We start from the raw sequence: 17,722 nt of genomic DNA, 5'->3' as shown, positions 1-17,722 counted from the left end.
AAATGATATGTACAAGAAGAATTCAGTAATGGTTGTACACAATTTAGTTCCAAAAGCTATTACCTTGAAAGAGATTCGTACTGCATTAGGAGCAGATGAAATTTTAAAGTCTGTTTGTGGGAGTCTTCGTTCAAATTGACGAGTAACTGAGAAGCCATATTCTGCATTAGTCGAAGAAGTATGCATTGTCAACAACATTCTTCTACGAGGTTCTTCATTGTCATTCCAGCATTACTACGGCGACAGGTATTAGAGAATGCACATGAAGGCCATCCAGGTATTATAAAGATGAATGAACGCCTCAGAAACAAGGTGTGGTGGCCTGGGATTGATAGGGAAGCAGATACATTTATTCGCATCTCGACGAGTGTCAGAAGGTTGGTGAGTCAATTACTTTGAAAGAGATGTCTCGGCGTACTCTCTCTGATGGACCTTGGCAGGACTTAGCCTAAGGACCATTGATTTTAAATCATTGCCATCAAACAAACACTTATGTATTATATTCGATTACTTGGGCAAATTCATCGAGTGCAAGTCATGAAGAAGACCACAGCTGAAGCTACTACGGTATTCCTGCAAAAGTTTTTGCGAGGTTTGGCTATGGTTATTCAATACATCCGACAATGATCCCCCTTTCAATTCTGAAGAGTTTTCAAATTTCTGTAAAGAGTTAGGTATCATTACACCACTCAACCTTATTGGGCTCAAGTCAATGGAGAGGTAGAAAGGCAAAATCGCAGTATAAACAAGATTTTCAAAATTGCTATGCCGAAAGATAAAAACTACAAGCAGAAATTAAACATTAAGAATGTTGATATCGGTTGAAGGAACAATAAAAACCTAGATCTCTATGGCGACGTTTCGGTGGTTTATTTCTCACCTTCCTCAGGCTACAATTAATGAAAAAACAATTTCAAACACAACAACGATATCACAATAATACAAAAAATACAAAAGGATCAAGTTGACAGTCAATCATCAATCAAAAAAATACACAAATAAAAGTTGACCACAATGTATCAAAGTGACTTAGGAATGAACAAAATGGAGAGACTCACCCGAGAGATCAAAGCTCTATTCCAAAAATGAAATTAAACAATTATCTCCTGATGTATCATTCAACTCCTCATTCTGTAACTGGTATTAGTCCGGCAGAACTCATGTTCAATTGCAAACTTCGAGACAAAATTCCAACAATGAGAGAACGGATCGAAGTTCCAGGTGTTCGAGAACGTGATGCATACCAAAAGGCGTTGTCATCAAAAAGACTCAAATATGACTCAGTTCCCGATAAAGCATTTGAAGTTGGAGACGAAGTTTTGGTGAAAAGACCTTTCAGTCATCTTAAATCCGATTCCAAGTTTGAAGGGGACACAGGAACAGTTACATCAGTCTATGGTCCATTGGTCTCGGTTAACACACCTACGCGTTCACTTCAACGTCATAAAAATCAAGTGGAATGGTATGATCATCGTCCAATTGAGAAGAGAGGATATATTACCCGAAGCGATCAAAAGTGGAGAAGGTTCACCACCTGCAGCAGTTTCGTCACGTCCAGTCCGCAGTAAGCAGAAACCAGTTTGGCAGAAAGATTATGATTTATCATTTTCTGCTTTGTTTATTCAGTTCATTTGTCTTTTTTCAATTTAAACGTAAAAAAGGGTTTGTAGTGGAACTACCTACAAATAAAGAATATTATTGAGTTCTTATCACAGAGCACTAATGCATGTATATTATGGTGATTGTTCTATTTTCCATGGAAATGATATATTAATTTGGAGTCGATTGTGACGGACAGAATAAAGTTTGATATAAAATAGATAAGAGTTTTCCTTTGACGGGTAGAAAACATTACATTTCATTAATCAATTTCTATGGAGAGTAGAGAGAAGGAGAACGATCGACGTACTAAAAATGTGTCCCCGAAAATGGGAAACGTAGGATAGGTGTCGCTGCGATTGCAGCGTGTATCGATAAGGGGTGGGGATTCAAGCATCAATTTGAAATGAACAGCCTTCATTTTATTTTAGGTTATGTGTCATCGAGGTTTTTCCGATGATTTTTCGAATACCTTTCTTCAAATCTATATTAAATATGAATTATATGCATCAAAATACAAGTCGAAATCAATGAAATTCAAAAGAAATCACTGATCAAAAAAATTGTACCTACTTTTGTTTATCATTGTTCATTGAAAGCAGGTATGTTAGTTGGTTTACCGTAATCTTCAAAATTATATAAATCCATAAGGTGTAGTAAACATCAAGACAACAAAAGGTAGCAATCTCAGATTTATCACTTAGGTATTCATTCATTCATTGCTGTATCCCGTTGCCGGGAATGAATCTACAAAAAGACGAAAAAAGGGAAAAAACAAAAAAAAAAGAAAAAGAAAGGGAAAAAAAAGGTGCGAACAGACTTATAATTTTTCAGGGCCAACTGCGACTGTGTGCTCTCCTGTGACTATAGAGACCCAACCGTGACCTACATATTCTACCACACTCCGGGCATGGATAGTCACCAACCAGATCTGGCCGCCGCTCTATCCCTCTCGAGTCTCCATTTTAACTTTGTACCAAAGACCTCCACTGTCACCTGTCTAACGCTAGTTGTTCCCAGTTATGATTGGCATTATCTGATTTTAGGGATTGATGTAGTGTATCCTTGAACCGCTTGTACTGGCCTCCTGGTTTCCGGGCTCCCTCAGTGAATTCGCCATATAGAGCTATTTTGGGGAGTCTTGTGTCTTGTGTCTTGCATCCTCAGAATGTGGCCACTCCATCTGAGTCGGGCCCTCGTTACTTGAGTCTCAATTGTTGTACAACTCGCGCGTTGCAAGACTTCTGCATTCGAAACTTTGTGGAACCATTTGATGTGCATTATCTGTCTTAGATGACGTTGTTGCGTTTGTTCGAGCTGTTTAATATGTCGCCGGTAGGGCGTCCAGCTTTCGCTTCCGTAGAGGAGCGTTGGTAGGACCACCGCTTCGTGAACAGCTGTCTTGGTCTTCAGATTGAGGTCGTGATTTTGAAACACTCTCTCCTTTAGCTTCCAGAATGCCCGTGATGCCGAATTGTGTATTTCCGTGTCAAGGTTAGCCCTAGTATTTATGAAGCTTTCCAAGTATTTAAACTGCTCGACCTGTTCTAGAGTTTCATTCTCCAGACTGATATCTGTTTGAAGGTTTTCTGGCGGACACACCAGGATTTTGGTTTTGTCGATATTGAGTCTAAGGCCTAAAGCTTCGTATATATGTTTATAGGTGTCCAACATTATCTGTAGATCCTCCGAGCTGATAGCGATAAGTGAACAGTCGTCTGCATATTGAAGTTCAGTGATAAACTTGGTACTGGTTTTTGCTCTGAGGCGCTTCAGGTTAAACAGGCCTCCATCAAATCTGAATCTTATCCCAACAACTCTTACGGGCATACTCATGTCAGCAATTATCGACACAGCTATGGCGAAAATATTGAACAGTAGAGGCGCTAATACGCAGCCTTGTTTTATTCCAGAGTTGGTTGAGAAATGGTCGGTTGTAGAACCATTATGCTGTATTCTAGCGGTGTTGTTGGTATGAAGGCTTTTACACACTGCTAAGAATTTTTCGGGTACCCCAAGACATGCCATGATTTTCCAGAGCGCTCTCCGATTCACCGAATCGAATGCCTTACTTAGATCGATGTAGGCTGTATAGATCCTTGATTGTTGTTCACGGGCTTTCTCTTGCAGCTGTCGCAGTGTGAAAATTAGGTCCACCGTACCTCGATTTGGTCGAAAGCCGCACTGGGATTCAGGCAATAGCTTTTCTAAGAGTGGAACTAGACGATTAGCCATAATCTTTGAGAGAATTTTACCGGCCACACTAAGCAACGAAATGCCCCTGTAGTTGTTGCAATTCGACGTATCACCTTTGTTCTTATAGAGGTTGATAACTAAAGCGTCTCTGAAGTCTTGTGGCACATCTCCCTGTTTCCAGATCTTGCGGAATAGTGTTAGGAGACTATTGACAATGTCTTCATCCAAGGCTTTGAATATCTCCACTGGAATGCCGTCTAGACCAGGTGACTTATCATTTTTCATATTCCTAATCGCACTTATGATTTCCGACATTGAGATTTCGTCATCAAGCGATGTCATCGGACTATACGCGGGGGGCAGGTCTAAAATGGATAAATCCGAGTCGTTATTTTGATTCAAGACCTGTGAGTAATGCTCCTTCCATCTTTCGAGAATTTTTCTATCATCAGTTGGAATAGCTCCATTAGCATCTCTTATAGGAAAGTTAGCTTTTCTGTTTGGACCATAAACAGTTGTAATAGCTTCGAAAAAACGCCTGTAATCATGGTTATCGGCGTAAGCTTGTATTTCCCTAGCTTTTTCTTTCCACCAGCTGTCCTTGATTTTTCTTATTTCTTGACGGACCTCGCGTTTTATGTTATTAAAACATTTTTGGGCTGCAACATCGCCAGGCTTGTTAATTGCTGTTTTCATCGCTTTGTTTTTTGCCTCCAGAAAGGGTGCGATATGAGTTTCTTTGTCGGCGAACCAGTCTGGGGATTTTCGGGAGCGTTCTGTGCCCAATATTTCTTTCGCTGAATTTGTTAGAGATGATTTGAAGCGAAGCCAATGACTCTCAATGTCGTCGTCATAATGCGGTGGTGTTAGGCTTTCTTTGACAGCAGCTGTGAAGCTTTCCTTTGTAGAAGGGTTTTGTAGTTTGGAGATTTGAAGGCGCTCTCTTAGTAATTTTGGCCTGCGTTGGTATTTTGGGAGCATTGAGATCTTCATTCTCGAGATTACCAGCCTATGATCAGTCCAGCACTCCAGATCTGCTCTGGGTTTAGTGACCAACAGCTCTTTGAGATCTTTTCTTCTCACGATCACATAGTCAAGAGTATGCCAATGCCCTGAGCGCGGGTGGCGCCAGGTCCCCCTTGATTTGGGTCTCGTAATAAAGAAGGTGTTGCCACGTTTTGAGATTTTACTTAATGTAGCAACAAGTGATTCGTAGAAAGTGTCAGAGGAGTTCAAAGTGGGTGCGTATACTGCAATGATGTTCACAAGCGTGTTGTTTGCTGCAGGAAAGCAAAGGGTCATTAAACGTTCTGAGATGCCAACTGGATTTTCGGTTAGTTTGGCGGCCAGGTCGTTTCTAATGGCGAAGCCTACACCATTTTGTCTGATTTGGCCTTCTGGCAAGCCCTTCCAGAAAAAAGTATAAGCATTTATTTATTTTATTTATTTATTTAGCATACAAAAGCCGAGGTTTAACCTATGTGGCTTAAAACAAATAGAACAAAAGAAGAGACACAGAATGGGCAAAATGTACAAAAAAAAAGCTGAAAATTCCTAAATATACAGAAAAAAAAACGAAACAATAAGACATAATAAGATGAAAAAAAAAAGAATTAAATCAATTTTGTAAAGTTCTACACCAGCTATCAAACATCACCTTGAATTGATCAACATTAGGCGCACACACAACATTACACGGTAGATTTTTCCAAATATGGAAAACTCTGTTCGACAAAAAGTGTTCACGTGAAACCGATCGGAACGCTTCTCTGGACAGTTTATAACGGTGTCCTCTCAGACTTGGATTCGTGTTCAGACGAAATAAGTGGGATAAGTCCACTCCGGAATACCCATGAAGAATCTTAAACGTAGTTATTAGATCACCGCTCAGTCTTCTTTGTTCAAGGGTAGTCAGTTTAAGGATGCGCAGCCTATCTTCATAATCAGGTCTACTGTATCCGTAGGGCATTCGGGTAACTCTCCTCTGAATCTTCTCCAGCCTGTCTGAGTCTTTCCGGAAACGGGTATCCCACACTGGTCCCGCATATTCAAGAATCGGTCTTATGTAGGACTTGAGTAGATGGGAACACGTTGAAACAGAGCAGTTTCCAAAAACTCTGTCGAAGAGAAAGCATCTCTGCGAAGCCTTGCGAAGCCTTGCGACAAACAGAGTCCACATGTTCAGACCAGCCGAGTCCCTCAGTCATCACCACGCCCAAGTCAGTGTATGATGCGCAGGGTGTGATTGGTGTGCCATAAATAGCATATGGCAGGCGGGGATTATTAACTCCAAGGTGAAGAACAGCACACTTTTCAGGGTTTAAGGGAATGAGCCAATCAGCACACCACTTCTCAATCCTCTTCAGGTCTTGACGGAGCGTGCCGTAGAACAGCAGGGGATTAGCATAAATTTTAGTGTCGTCAGCGAACATAGAAACAACCGATCTAAGAAGTCCAGGTAAATCCGACACATATAAAAGAAATAATAATGGACCCAAGACCGAACCTTGCGGGACACCACTGGTGGAACAACGCGAACTAGAGTATCTCCTACCAACTCTTACTGAGAATCGACGTTCGGTGATAAAGGATCGAATCCACTCCAGAATATGCCCCCTGACGCCAAGATGCTCCAATTTGGCAAACAACCTACGGAATGGGACCTTATCGAATGCACGAGCAAAATCCAGGTAAATGATGTCTACTGGAGCCCTGGAATCTAAAGCAGCCGTCCAATCATCCAGGCAAAGCAAAAGGTTAGTTACAACCGATCTACCAGGGACAAAACCGTGCTGGTTAGGTGGGATAATAGAATGGGTTAGAGCAAACTTCATCAGTTCATCCACAACAATTCTTTCGCATATTTTGGCGACAACACTAGTAACTGTGATTGGGCGATAATTATTGGCGTTGGTTTTATCTCCCTTTTTGAAGATGGGAGTTACACAACCCTCCAACCAGGCAGAAGGAAGTCGGTGAACAGCAAAAGACCTGGAATAAAGCATGGACAAAGGTTCAGCCAGAGCAGTGGCACAATTCTTCAATATAACGGGTGAAATACCATCAGGACCAGGTGATGAGGTAACTTTCAGATTCTTAAGATGTCGTTCTACCAGTTCAGAGTTGAAAGAAATATTGGTGATCTCAGTGATGGATCTATTGCCCGGCAATTCGGGAAGAGGACCCTGGGTTTCCTCAGAAAAAGCAGCAGAAAAAACTTCAGCAAAGATCTCAGCTGACTGTGAGTTCTCACTGCACAGCCGTCCAGATGAATCACGGATAATGGGTACGGATACTTTGGTGCTGAGTGATTGACGGACGTATCTATAGAACTTCTTATGATTACCAGATCTAACCAGATTATTTTCAAAGTTCCTTCTAGCTGTCAATAAAGTCTTCTTCAATTCATCCGAGTATATTCTGTGATAGTGATAGTCACGATGAGACCTGCTTCGCATATACCGTTGCCATATAGATTTTTTGTGGCGTATTTGACGTTGCATTACATGAGTGATCCAGGGCTTTGAAGGAAACACAGTGAATGTCCTCCTGGAGGTACTTCTTTCGATCCCATCCCTCAACACATCCGAAAAAATTTCCCACGCTTCATCAATCCCCTCCGCGGAAGCGAGTATCGACCAGTCTGATGCTAGCAGGATTTCATTGAGAATAGAGTAATCCACCACATCTCTAGTTTTAATTTGCTTTTTTACTGAGAATTCAGTCAGGTCAAAATTTAAAAACACCAGTTCACCGGGGTACGCCCTCTATCTCTGTCTCGGTGGTTTGTCTATGATCCGGTGTCCTTCGGTCTCTCTCTCTCTCTCTCGGTGACCTCAAGCGGGCTGGCTGTCAAACAGCGGCCACAGAGTCCGGCGGTGAGGGTATTTGACGGTTATGAAATCCCAACTCTATGCTCGGCGAATCTAACCTATAACTATAATTCAAACGGTTGGAAATCGGGATGAAACGGTCAAATATTCAGGAATCGGAGAAATCAGGGGGGCCCAACGTCCTCCTGGGACCCAAATGTCACCCTACAGTAACGGAAAGCTATATACAGCAGGAAATGGTCAATCTACGGTTAATTCGGATTTTCAGCCAAGCAAAAGTCTAGAGAGAATATTATTCCATAAAGGTGCAATGAAGCGGTAATAATTTCAACAATCACTTGCCTTAGATTTTCCTTTGCTTCGTAAGTACGGTTTTACTAACTTTGCACACACTCCACTCGTTCACCTCTCAACAACGATTGTCTCTTTTTTTTTCTCTTCACCTTCCAGGGCCGCGAAGAAATATCCCCTCTCTACTCGGAAAAACTCTCCCCCCTATGGGAAACTCACCAATCCATTGGATAAAGCAAAAATGATACGGTTATTCAATTGGCCCAGAAAAAGACAGAGGCAACGGATGAGAAGGAAAGTAGAAAAAGTTATGAGAACTTTTTCAGAGCAAACAAAAAATGGTAGAACGGAAAGAATTATTAAAATAAATGAATTCTGAAAACATAAGAGATACGGTCTTTCCTACTAACATGGACTGACCGGTGGAAAACTATGAACTAACAATTATCGGTAAGGCTCCTTTCAATCTAACACACAACTATTGTTATCGGTACACCCCCTATGACAGTATTTCGGTCCCCTTCAAAAATATCTCGGTTATCAGGCATTATTATGCAAGTATCGGTGGAAAAATTTAATTTTTTGTGGCGGAACAAAATCTGGTTCGTCACAAGCTCTAAACGTAACAGCCTCAAGGCGTCTAATTGGGCAGGAGTCTTGTCGTCAGATATCCTTACCTCCCTGAACTCTCAAACATTCCGCAGCAATCCCTTGTTACGTAAAAGACGAGATACCATGTGGGAACTAGAGAAAGAGACTTTCCATAAGGTGTTGGCGGAACCAAGAGAAACGACATCAATAATGCTCTCATGGGCACGATCATTTATGATAGCCAAGCATCTGTGCAAGAAATCATGATCCAACGTAGCGTCAGCTTTTGTCTTGAGACCAGAGATAATTAAACTGTGGGATCGTTTTACCCTGTCCAAAATTTCTGCAGATGATAGGGCAGGAGTACCATTCTTCAACTCACCAATATCCTCTGACAGCCTTTCCAAAGTTTTACCGATAGTAGTCTGCGTGAGATGAAGGTCGTCCAGCTTTAATTGATTTGATTGTATCAGTGCTTCATGCTGAGTCAAGGTACCACCGTGCTGCTGTAACGTATCGAGAGATGATCTGAACTCGGCCTCCAGGTTTTTTTGGGATAGTCTGATCGCATTCACATCCTCCTGCAGAGCATTCAAGTTTGATAGCATGTTCTACCAAGCTACCTTCGTCCGAGAAGCGTGTCTCGCTTAAGGCAACTATTGCAATGGATGTTCGTTGCAGTTCCTTATCGATAAGGGCAGTACGCCTCTCTGGTCGGTCGGCCTTAGGGTTATCTAGTAAGGTTCTGACGTTCCATGCTGCAAAAGCTTTTCATTGGTTGTTGTACGATGATTCACTCGCTCAGGCACTCTCCCCCAGAGATCCGAATGGGAGGGTATTTTACCTCCGGATACAAATTTTGTCCTGTTCGACTGATCCTTTTTTTTGTAGGAGCTGCGTTAGAAGGTGTTATAAAGCTGCACTGGTAACGCTGTCAGTGCAACTTTGGTTGCGGTTGCGACTAGATTATCTTGTGGCACAGGTAACCTGAGACGACAAGGTCTGAGACGTAACTTGAGCAACGCAAAGAGCCATTTCCTGCTCAAGCCAATTTTAAGGCTAGGTGATTGTGGGAAACAGAGATATACCGCTCATGTTCGGTCGCTAGAGCCTCGTTCGTAAGAACAGGGTGCGCCGCGAGTAGGTGAGGTTGGCATTTGAGAGGAGAGGCTATAAAACGCATCATTCCCCCTTACACCCCACTTAGGTATTAGAGTAGATTATGTTGCCAATACTCAGCTGAGAACCGATATAAACCATATATTATGTTATGCCAACAAAATTCTTCAAGAATATTTACTTCTGTAGTTTTATTGGTCAGATATTCTTATTCGGAAGAGTCAACTTCTCACGATTCCGTTTATATATCCATATCCATCATCTTTTTGATATCTTCATCGCAAAAGTGCTCTTGACACACAAATTGATTCGAAGTCGATTCTTGATCTCTTCTCCTTTTCTTTCCGATGCCAAAACACTCTTACACTAGCGCACGCTTCAACATTTCATCATGGTCATATGTTGTTCTCTTATCAAAGATCAAAAATGGAAAATAATAATATTCCTATCATCTGTCGCCAGGGAAACAGTTCACTCAGCCAACTACAATTTGTTTAAATCAAAATTTCGCACTCTCGTGATGGCCAGCGCGCCTGTTGGCAAAAGCATGAACTACCATATTGGTACATATTTTAGGGGACAAAAAATCTGTGGTCTCAAAGCAGCGATCGTTCTCCTTCTCTCTACTCTCCATAATTGTGTCATAAACAGACCATATCACAGAGGAATCATAAAAAAAATGCATAAAAAATCTATGCTCACAAGCTTACATGCAGGTCTTGTGTACCTCTGTGAGGTTCATCAATTCAAAACAACTAAGATGTCTAAAACTCTGGTGTATTCACTGATTCGATTTTGTTTTTAATTTCTTGGGGATATGGGATCAGTTTCGTTTCTTCCACTGTAGGTAGCGCAGTTTAAAATTTGACAGATCATTGTCAATTGATATTTGAAAATAATTTGAATACTTTCCTACAACTTACGAATATGTTGTATTCATAAGCGATTATTGGTGTGTGAAAATGTATTCGTTTCGAGAAGGAGGGGTAGAACATTCATTTATTCAAGATGTCGTTCAGTATGTTCAGTTTTCTGCATGGGCCATCAAGAACTACAGCTAAGAGTTCGGTATTGTTGGAATTTGGGGCAGAACCAAATCAGACGAACAAACATTCGGGACAGATATAGCTAAGTTTTATTGCAACTTTAGCAATATTTCAAAGAAACTGTATTGGAAATACCTAATGTGAATTGAGGGCATGTATTGGGAAACAAAAATACATAAATCTATTCTGGTCTGTTCCTCAAATATTCTTCATGAGTAGATATAGAGAAAATTACTTTTCCATCAACTGAATATATTGGATATTGGACCAATCAACTGTGTTTTATTAAAATCATATTGAATTACCCCCCTCATGAATTCAATTTGTCAAACGAAAATTATCTTGAAGAAGAATAGTAAATACTCCTTCGAACCCTTATTCGATAGTGTTGAAATATTGACACATTTGTTTTATCAACGAAAATTAAACTATAAATGACAAATATTAATTAACAGCTGACAAAATGGACCAGTTCATCATAGATTAAATTAAAATATAGATGGATACATATACTTCATTCAATTTTATTTTAGCAGTCGGTTGGCCATGGAAATTTGACACATTTCACTCTGTATAGTAGAAAAATGTGAGGTTAAGATGCTTGTCAAAACATTTTTGGGTTTTAAATCAACGCTATGTTGCCCGTTCTACGTAAAAGTTTCTGTTACTACGTATTTTATCACAATGTCGAATCTCTTCGGAAAATATGTGACGAACATAATTGAAGTTTATACAAACTGATTGAAGGCATACCAAATCCAGTTATTTGCATGGAAAATACAAGAGATCAGTATAATACCATAATATGCACTAGCTTGAGGAGGGTTAAATGTTCGTTATCTTCTTTGGCTTACATCATTTGTAGATTTCAAAAATATTAACCCGAAGATGAAATGCATATGATGCAGTGGTTGGAAATGGGTATCTCCCGAAGTAATTAACAGATAATTACAAGAATGTTAAATTCTTCAACAAAAAGCATCTTGCATCAATATAAGTAAAAGGAATTGAAGGAAGTTTCAAGTTAAGATGCAACTTCACCGTTGAACAAAAATTTCATATAAATAAACAAATAACAGGGCAACTTGCGCGTATTTGTGGCTATTCATCTTAATAAATTGATGTGATAATAATAATTAGGTATTTATTAGGACCTTAAGACATTTACATTGTATAGGACAAGTCAAATGAAAAATAGAAAAATCCATTTTAGGGAACTTATTCTCCGATGACATTTATCGAAAATCCTGTAGTAAACTTTTCGCATTAATTCACTCAAACATAAAATTCTCAAATGCCACCATTTTTTTGGGTCTCCCAATAGAAGGAAATTCTTTGTCATCCTCTTCATTCACAATCTTTCTGATTGTGGAAATATCCAGCTGAAATATAAGTCGTTATGATTTAGATGAAACATTATATAAATTCTCTTACATTGAATATGTTCGCTAGCGTCTGACTTATTGTGGATTTTAGAATATCAGGGTAAAACTATTTGAATGAGCGGACCTGAATTCTAAATAGCACTTCCTGAAACCCTGTCTCCAAAGATTATCTATAATCTTTGCCTGTCTCATTTTTCAATCACTTTCGGCATTTTCGTAATAAAAATTGATATTAGTTGTGGCAACAGCGTTATGACATTAACGACATTTCATGAGTGCCAACCTAACTTCGTTCTAGTTACAAAAACTTGAGAAAATTATTTCATGGCCAACCGACTGCTAAAATAAATTTGAATGCAGTATAGAAATCATATTATATATTATTACTCTAGAATGCTAATCCAGTAGTAAGAAATGCGGCGAAAAATTAACAGTGGTCGTTAATACGAATGCGCATCATTAGTTTATTTTCTAGTAGAACGTTGCCGAGTTTCTGAATATTCTGTCGATCGAATCTTATGAAGAGGGGGCAATTCATGTAACGAAGGTATGTCGGACAACAACGCGTTTTCTTTCAGTCATTGTATTTTTCACTGTTGCACGATCTGCTCCGAGGTAAGAAGTTTTAAGTCACATTTTCTGAAATGTACTTGTGTACTTGTCTATCATTTTAAAAATAAGAAATGCAAAAAAAAAATTCAAAACTTGAATGAATTATCGAGTTCCACTGATAGCGAATTTCATTGATGGTATACAGGGTCTTTCACGAGGAACCTCACCCATATTTATACGGGAAACTACTGAACGTATTTTCATGAAATTCAGCACTTATGGGTATTTCACGATGCTGATGAAATCTAAAATATTTTCAAGGCATGAGCACCTCCGGTTTTTCCGGAAATGACGTCAACTTCCGTTTTTCAAATTAGAACACCATTTTTTCATTGCAGAAATAGATTCCTCAGAAAATTTCAAGTTATTTTGATGTAACATTTTTCAGTTTTGGTTGGAAAATTATCTCTGAGCGGGAAAATTCGAAAAAAAAATCGAAAATAGAGCTCCGCTGAAACGAAAATAACTTCGAGGTTTTTGGATGGAGAATTTTCATTTTTGGGATTTTTCAAGATGTAAGATTAATGTATCCACTTTAAAAATCGGAATCGCGATTCATGATACAGGGGGTGAAAAAATCGCTTTCAAAGTTAGGGATGACAAAATCGTGAAAAATCAATTTTTTCAAAGAAGAACCCCATTTTTTATGGCAGATATTGAATCTACGTTAAAAAATAATGTGAGTGTATGCATCACACCCTTGCCCTAAAATGGATATTTTCTGAGTTATTCACAAAAAACTGTTTTTCGTCTTGAATTTTCAGCTATTTCTTTTCCCTTCACGCCAAAAAGATGAAATTTTCAGGAACTGTTATTTGAACCCTGCTGTAGATTCTTCACCCCTTCTTGAAACCGACTTCAAGTTACTATTAGGAGAACCATGGCAAACTCTCGCAGTTATAACTAGAGAAGATGCTCAAAGTTTTGACCGTTAATTTCTAGACATTTATTTATACGTCTCAGGAATGCTTCGTGCGTTGCTCTTCTTATTTCATCGGGAGGAAGAGATCTGCAAAAGTGTTTAAAAACCAAATTGAGTTTCAAAACTATGAATCTAAAAATCTAAACAAACCTGAACGCATTTCTGACTCGTTCTATGCAGTCCTCTTTATCAGTCAGGGGAGTTGAGTAGACAATATTCTTTATCCTACCCCAAACATAATAGTCTAAAGGAGTTAAATCGGGAGAACGTGGTGGCCAAAGATGTGGACCATTGTTCGCCAACCATCGATCTTCAAATAGCCTGTAGAGGATATTTGACACATTGAGTGAATTGTGTGGAGGCGCGCCATCTTGTTGATACCATAAGTCATTATGGTTCTGTACTAGCGGCTCAATTACTTGAGTCAATATGTCAGAATATCTATCTCCTAAGGGAGAACATTCTTTAAATAATGCATGTGTAGTGTTTTATCTTACCAGTTAAAGTCCCATCATAAATGTGAACATCGAGATTTGCATTATTTTTGATGGCGCAAAAAACATTGAAACTCCAGGTCTCTTGAAAGTTCCATTGTCTGAAGTGGTGGTTGTTCTCTTCATCCCAATAAAGACTGTTATGCCTATTTAAAGAACCATTCTTTGTGACTTTAGATTCATCTGTCCAAATTATACAGTCCAAAAAGTTTTCATTCTCTTGAAATCGAATCATCATAGCTTCGCAAAACTCTGTTCTCCTGACGAAATCAGTTTCCTTCAAATGCTGTACCCTATTGAATTTATATGGGTGCATTTTATGTTTTTTTAATATTCTCCAAACCCTCGATTGAGATAATCCCAGATCAATCTGGGCATCTTCGAGAGAATTTTGAGGATTCACACGAAAATATGCAAGAACTGTAATTTCGTTGTTCTCATCTTCTACTACACTTTTTTCTCTGTGTATAGTTTTCTTAACGAAAGATCCGACATTTCTCAAGTTTGTCATGGTTCTGTTAATGGTATCTCTCGTTGGTCTGGGTCGGTCAGGAAACCTCTCAATGAACAGTCGAATCGTTCTATCTACAACTTTATTACATTCTCCATGAAGTAGAATGAGATTTAAATAATCTTCTTTGGTAAAATTAGGCATAGTGATCGATTTTATAACTTAATACGAATTATCACCAAATTAATAGTAAACACAAAATGCTACTGAATAAAGAGGAATTGGGCAGATGTAATTAATGATATCTATCATTAAAAAAAAAAGAATGTAAAACATGGTAAGTTCTTGCAAATGGTTCATAAGGAATTATTTATTTATCACTGGAGAGAAAACCGATGGCCGATTAGTTGAAATAAAGAGGTTTCCGATACAAACTCGAATCAAAATTCGCCATCTATTTAGGAACAACCTGTAACTTTTTTTCTCTTGCATATTAGGGTAGTAAAATCTAAAACATGGTTTTAGTAACAGTTCCTGAAAATTTCATCTTTTTGGCGTGAAGGGAAAAGAAATAGCTGAAAATTCAAGACGAAAAACAGTTTTTTGTGAATAAATCAGAAAATATCCACTTTAGGGCAAGGGTGTGATGCATACACTCACATTACTTCTTAACGTAGATTCAATATCTGCCATAAAAAAATTGGGGTTCTAATTTGAAAAAATTGATTTTTCACGATTTTGTCATCCCTAACTTTGAAAGCGATTTTTTCACCCCCAGTATCATGAATCGCGATTTCGATTTTCAGAGTGGATACATCAATCTTACATCTTGGAAAATCCCAAAAATGAAAATTTTCCATCCAAAAACCTCGAAGTTATTCTTGTTTCAGCGGAGCTCTATTTTCGATTTTTTTTTTCGAATTTTCCCGCTCAGAGATAATTTTCCCACCAAAACTGAAAAATGTTACATCAAAATAACTTGAAATTTTCTAAGGAATCTATTTCTGCAATAAAAAAATGGTGTTCTAATTTGAAAAACGGAAGTTGACGTCATTTCCGGAAAAATCGGAGGTGCTCATGCCTTGAAAATATTTTAGATTTCATCAGCATCGTGAAATACTTATAAGTGCTGAATTTCATGAACGTTCAGTAGTTTCCCGTATAAATATGGGTGAGGTTCCTCGTGAAAAACCCTGTATAGTACCTAGTATTGCACTAGATCAGGATATTTCAATATTGTTGCACGCAGTTTATAATATGCACTCAATGCTTAGGTACCTGTTCATCTAATCGAATCTGCGATAATATCGCAGATATTAAGTTTAGATCTTCTGAAATTTTTGTTGCGAGTTCCAAATATTTAGGAAGCACCAGTTGTTACCATGGAATTCGCTATAAAATTCCAGTCTTCAGCCAATTCACGGTTTGGTCAAACAATCAATGAATACTCAATAATACGTCTATCGACAAATTTAGATTTGGACTTATAACACGTCACCTCCGAGATCCCGATATATTTTCATTGAAACCTGCAACATCATTGTACTGATTTTTTGAAACAAAGCATATATAAACACAATTAATCATCCATGCATGTGTTCAATATCGACAAGAAGTCCTGTATGAATCGAAAAATAAGTTTTTTCACCGAATGTATGTATGTTTATTTCTCATTTATACCTAAGATGTCTAAAACTCTGGTGTATTCACTGATTCGATTTTGTTTTTAATTTCGTGGGGATATGGGATCAGTTTCGTTTCCCCTACTGTAGGTAGCGCTGTTTGGAATTTGACAGAGCATTGTCAATTGATATTTGAAAATAATTTGAATACTTCCTACGACTCACGAATATGTTATATTTATAAACGATTATTGGTGTATGAAAATGTATTAGTTTCGAGAAAGGGATGTAGAACATTCATTTATTCAACATGTCGTTCAGTTTTCTGTATGGACAATCAAGAACTACAGCTAAGAATTCGGTGTTGTTGGAATTTGAAGCAGAACCAAATGAGATGAACGAACATTCGGGACCGATATAGCTAAGTTTTATGGACTTCAGCAATGTTTCAAAGAAACTGTATTGGAAATACGGAATGTGAATTGTGAGCATGTATTGAGAATCAGAAATACATAAATCTATTCGAGTCTGTTACTTAAAATATTCTTCCTGAGTAGATATAGTGAAAATTCCCTTTCCGTCAACTGAATATATTGGATATTTGACCAATCAATTGTGTTTTATTAATATCATATTGAATTATCCCCCTCACGATCTCAATTTGTCGAACGGAAATTATTTTGAAGAAAAAAAGTAAATACTCCTTCGAACCCTTATTCGATAGTGTGGAAAATATTGAAGGATTTGTTTTTACAAAGAAATTAAAGTGTAAATCACAAATAATCCTTAACAGCTGACAAAATGGGCCAGTTCATATTTTGAACTCGTTGATCGATATTCGATATATGAACGCAAAACAAAATAAAACGAGAGATCATTGGACTTCTTTTGGTAGAACAAGGATAGAACGAAGCAAATGACATGGTGGCGCCGCCACGAAACTGATCCCATATCCCCGATTTTCTGAAATGTTGATGCTTGCAAAAAGTGACAAGTGCACACACCAGTGTTTTAGACATCTTATTTATACCAAATAAACAATTCGCTTTAACGACAACTGTCAATTTTTCGCCGCATTTTTTACTACTGGATTAGCATTCTAGAGTAAGTATATATATTATGATTTCTATGGATGGATCACTCTGACAAGTGGCGCCACCTCATGTTATGGTACACTAATCACAAAAATTATTCTAAATTTGATCGTTAGGTGTCAATGCATTTTGAGCTTTCGATCGTTATCACTCGTGAATGACCGTGATCTCCGCCGAATATTCAAACGACTAATCAAGACATCTATAGACCGACAGATGTATTTTTGATTATGTATCAATTTACGAATTGACATAATTATCTAATAAATTATTCAATAGACGAAGCGAAATGTCTGCAAGAGTGAAGTCGTGCTGTATTTATGGTTGCAAAAATCGTGATGCAAGAAGGTAATTATGCGATATTACATTGAATTCAAAAGACCTTAAAACCTTTATTGGAGAAGTTCATAGGATGTTCGCTACTTCCCCAAAGTACAATTAAACATCGCCCTACAATACTCTGTAGG

The 17,722-nt window shown here is 38.4% G+C and overlaps 1 protein-coding gene across 2 annotated transcripts in view; it reads left to right on the top strand.

Annotated features, from left to right (window-relative positions):
* LOC123314378 (potassium channel subfamily K member 1) overlaps nucleotides 1-17,722 on the top strand; it is a 226,301-nt gene that overhangs the window by 44,655 nt on the left and 163,924 nt on the right. Inside the window, exon 1 of one of the 2 annotated variants that reach the window (XM_044899648.1) lies at nucleotides 17,542-17,603. The exons of the other annotated variant lie outside the window; for it this stretch is intronic. Within the exon in view, the coding sequence (XP_044755583.1) occupies nucleotides 17,576-17,603 (28 nt within the window). The 5' untranslated portion in view covers nucleotides 17,542-17,575. Of the gene's footprint in view, nucleotides 1-17,541; nucleotides 17,604-17,722 lie in introns of those variants that run through there. 2 annotated transcript variants of the gene reach the window in all.

This window comes from Coccinella septempunctata, chromosome 5 (assembly GCF_907165205.1).
Source record: "Coccinella septempunctata chromosome 5, icCocSept1.1, whole genome shotgun sequence".
Classification (NCBI taxonomy): domain Eukaryota; kingdom Metazoa; phylum Arthropoda; class Insecta; order Coleoptera; family Coccinellidae; genus Coccinella; species Coccinella septempunctata.
Note: the sequence above shows the minus strand (reverse complement) of the source record. Positions and strands in the feature narration are given on the sequence as shown.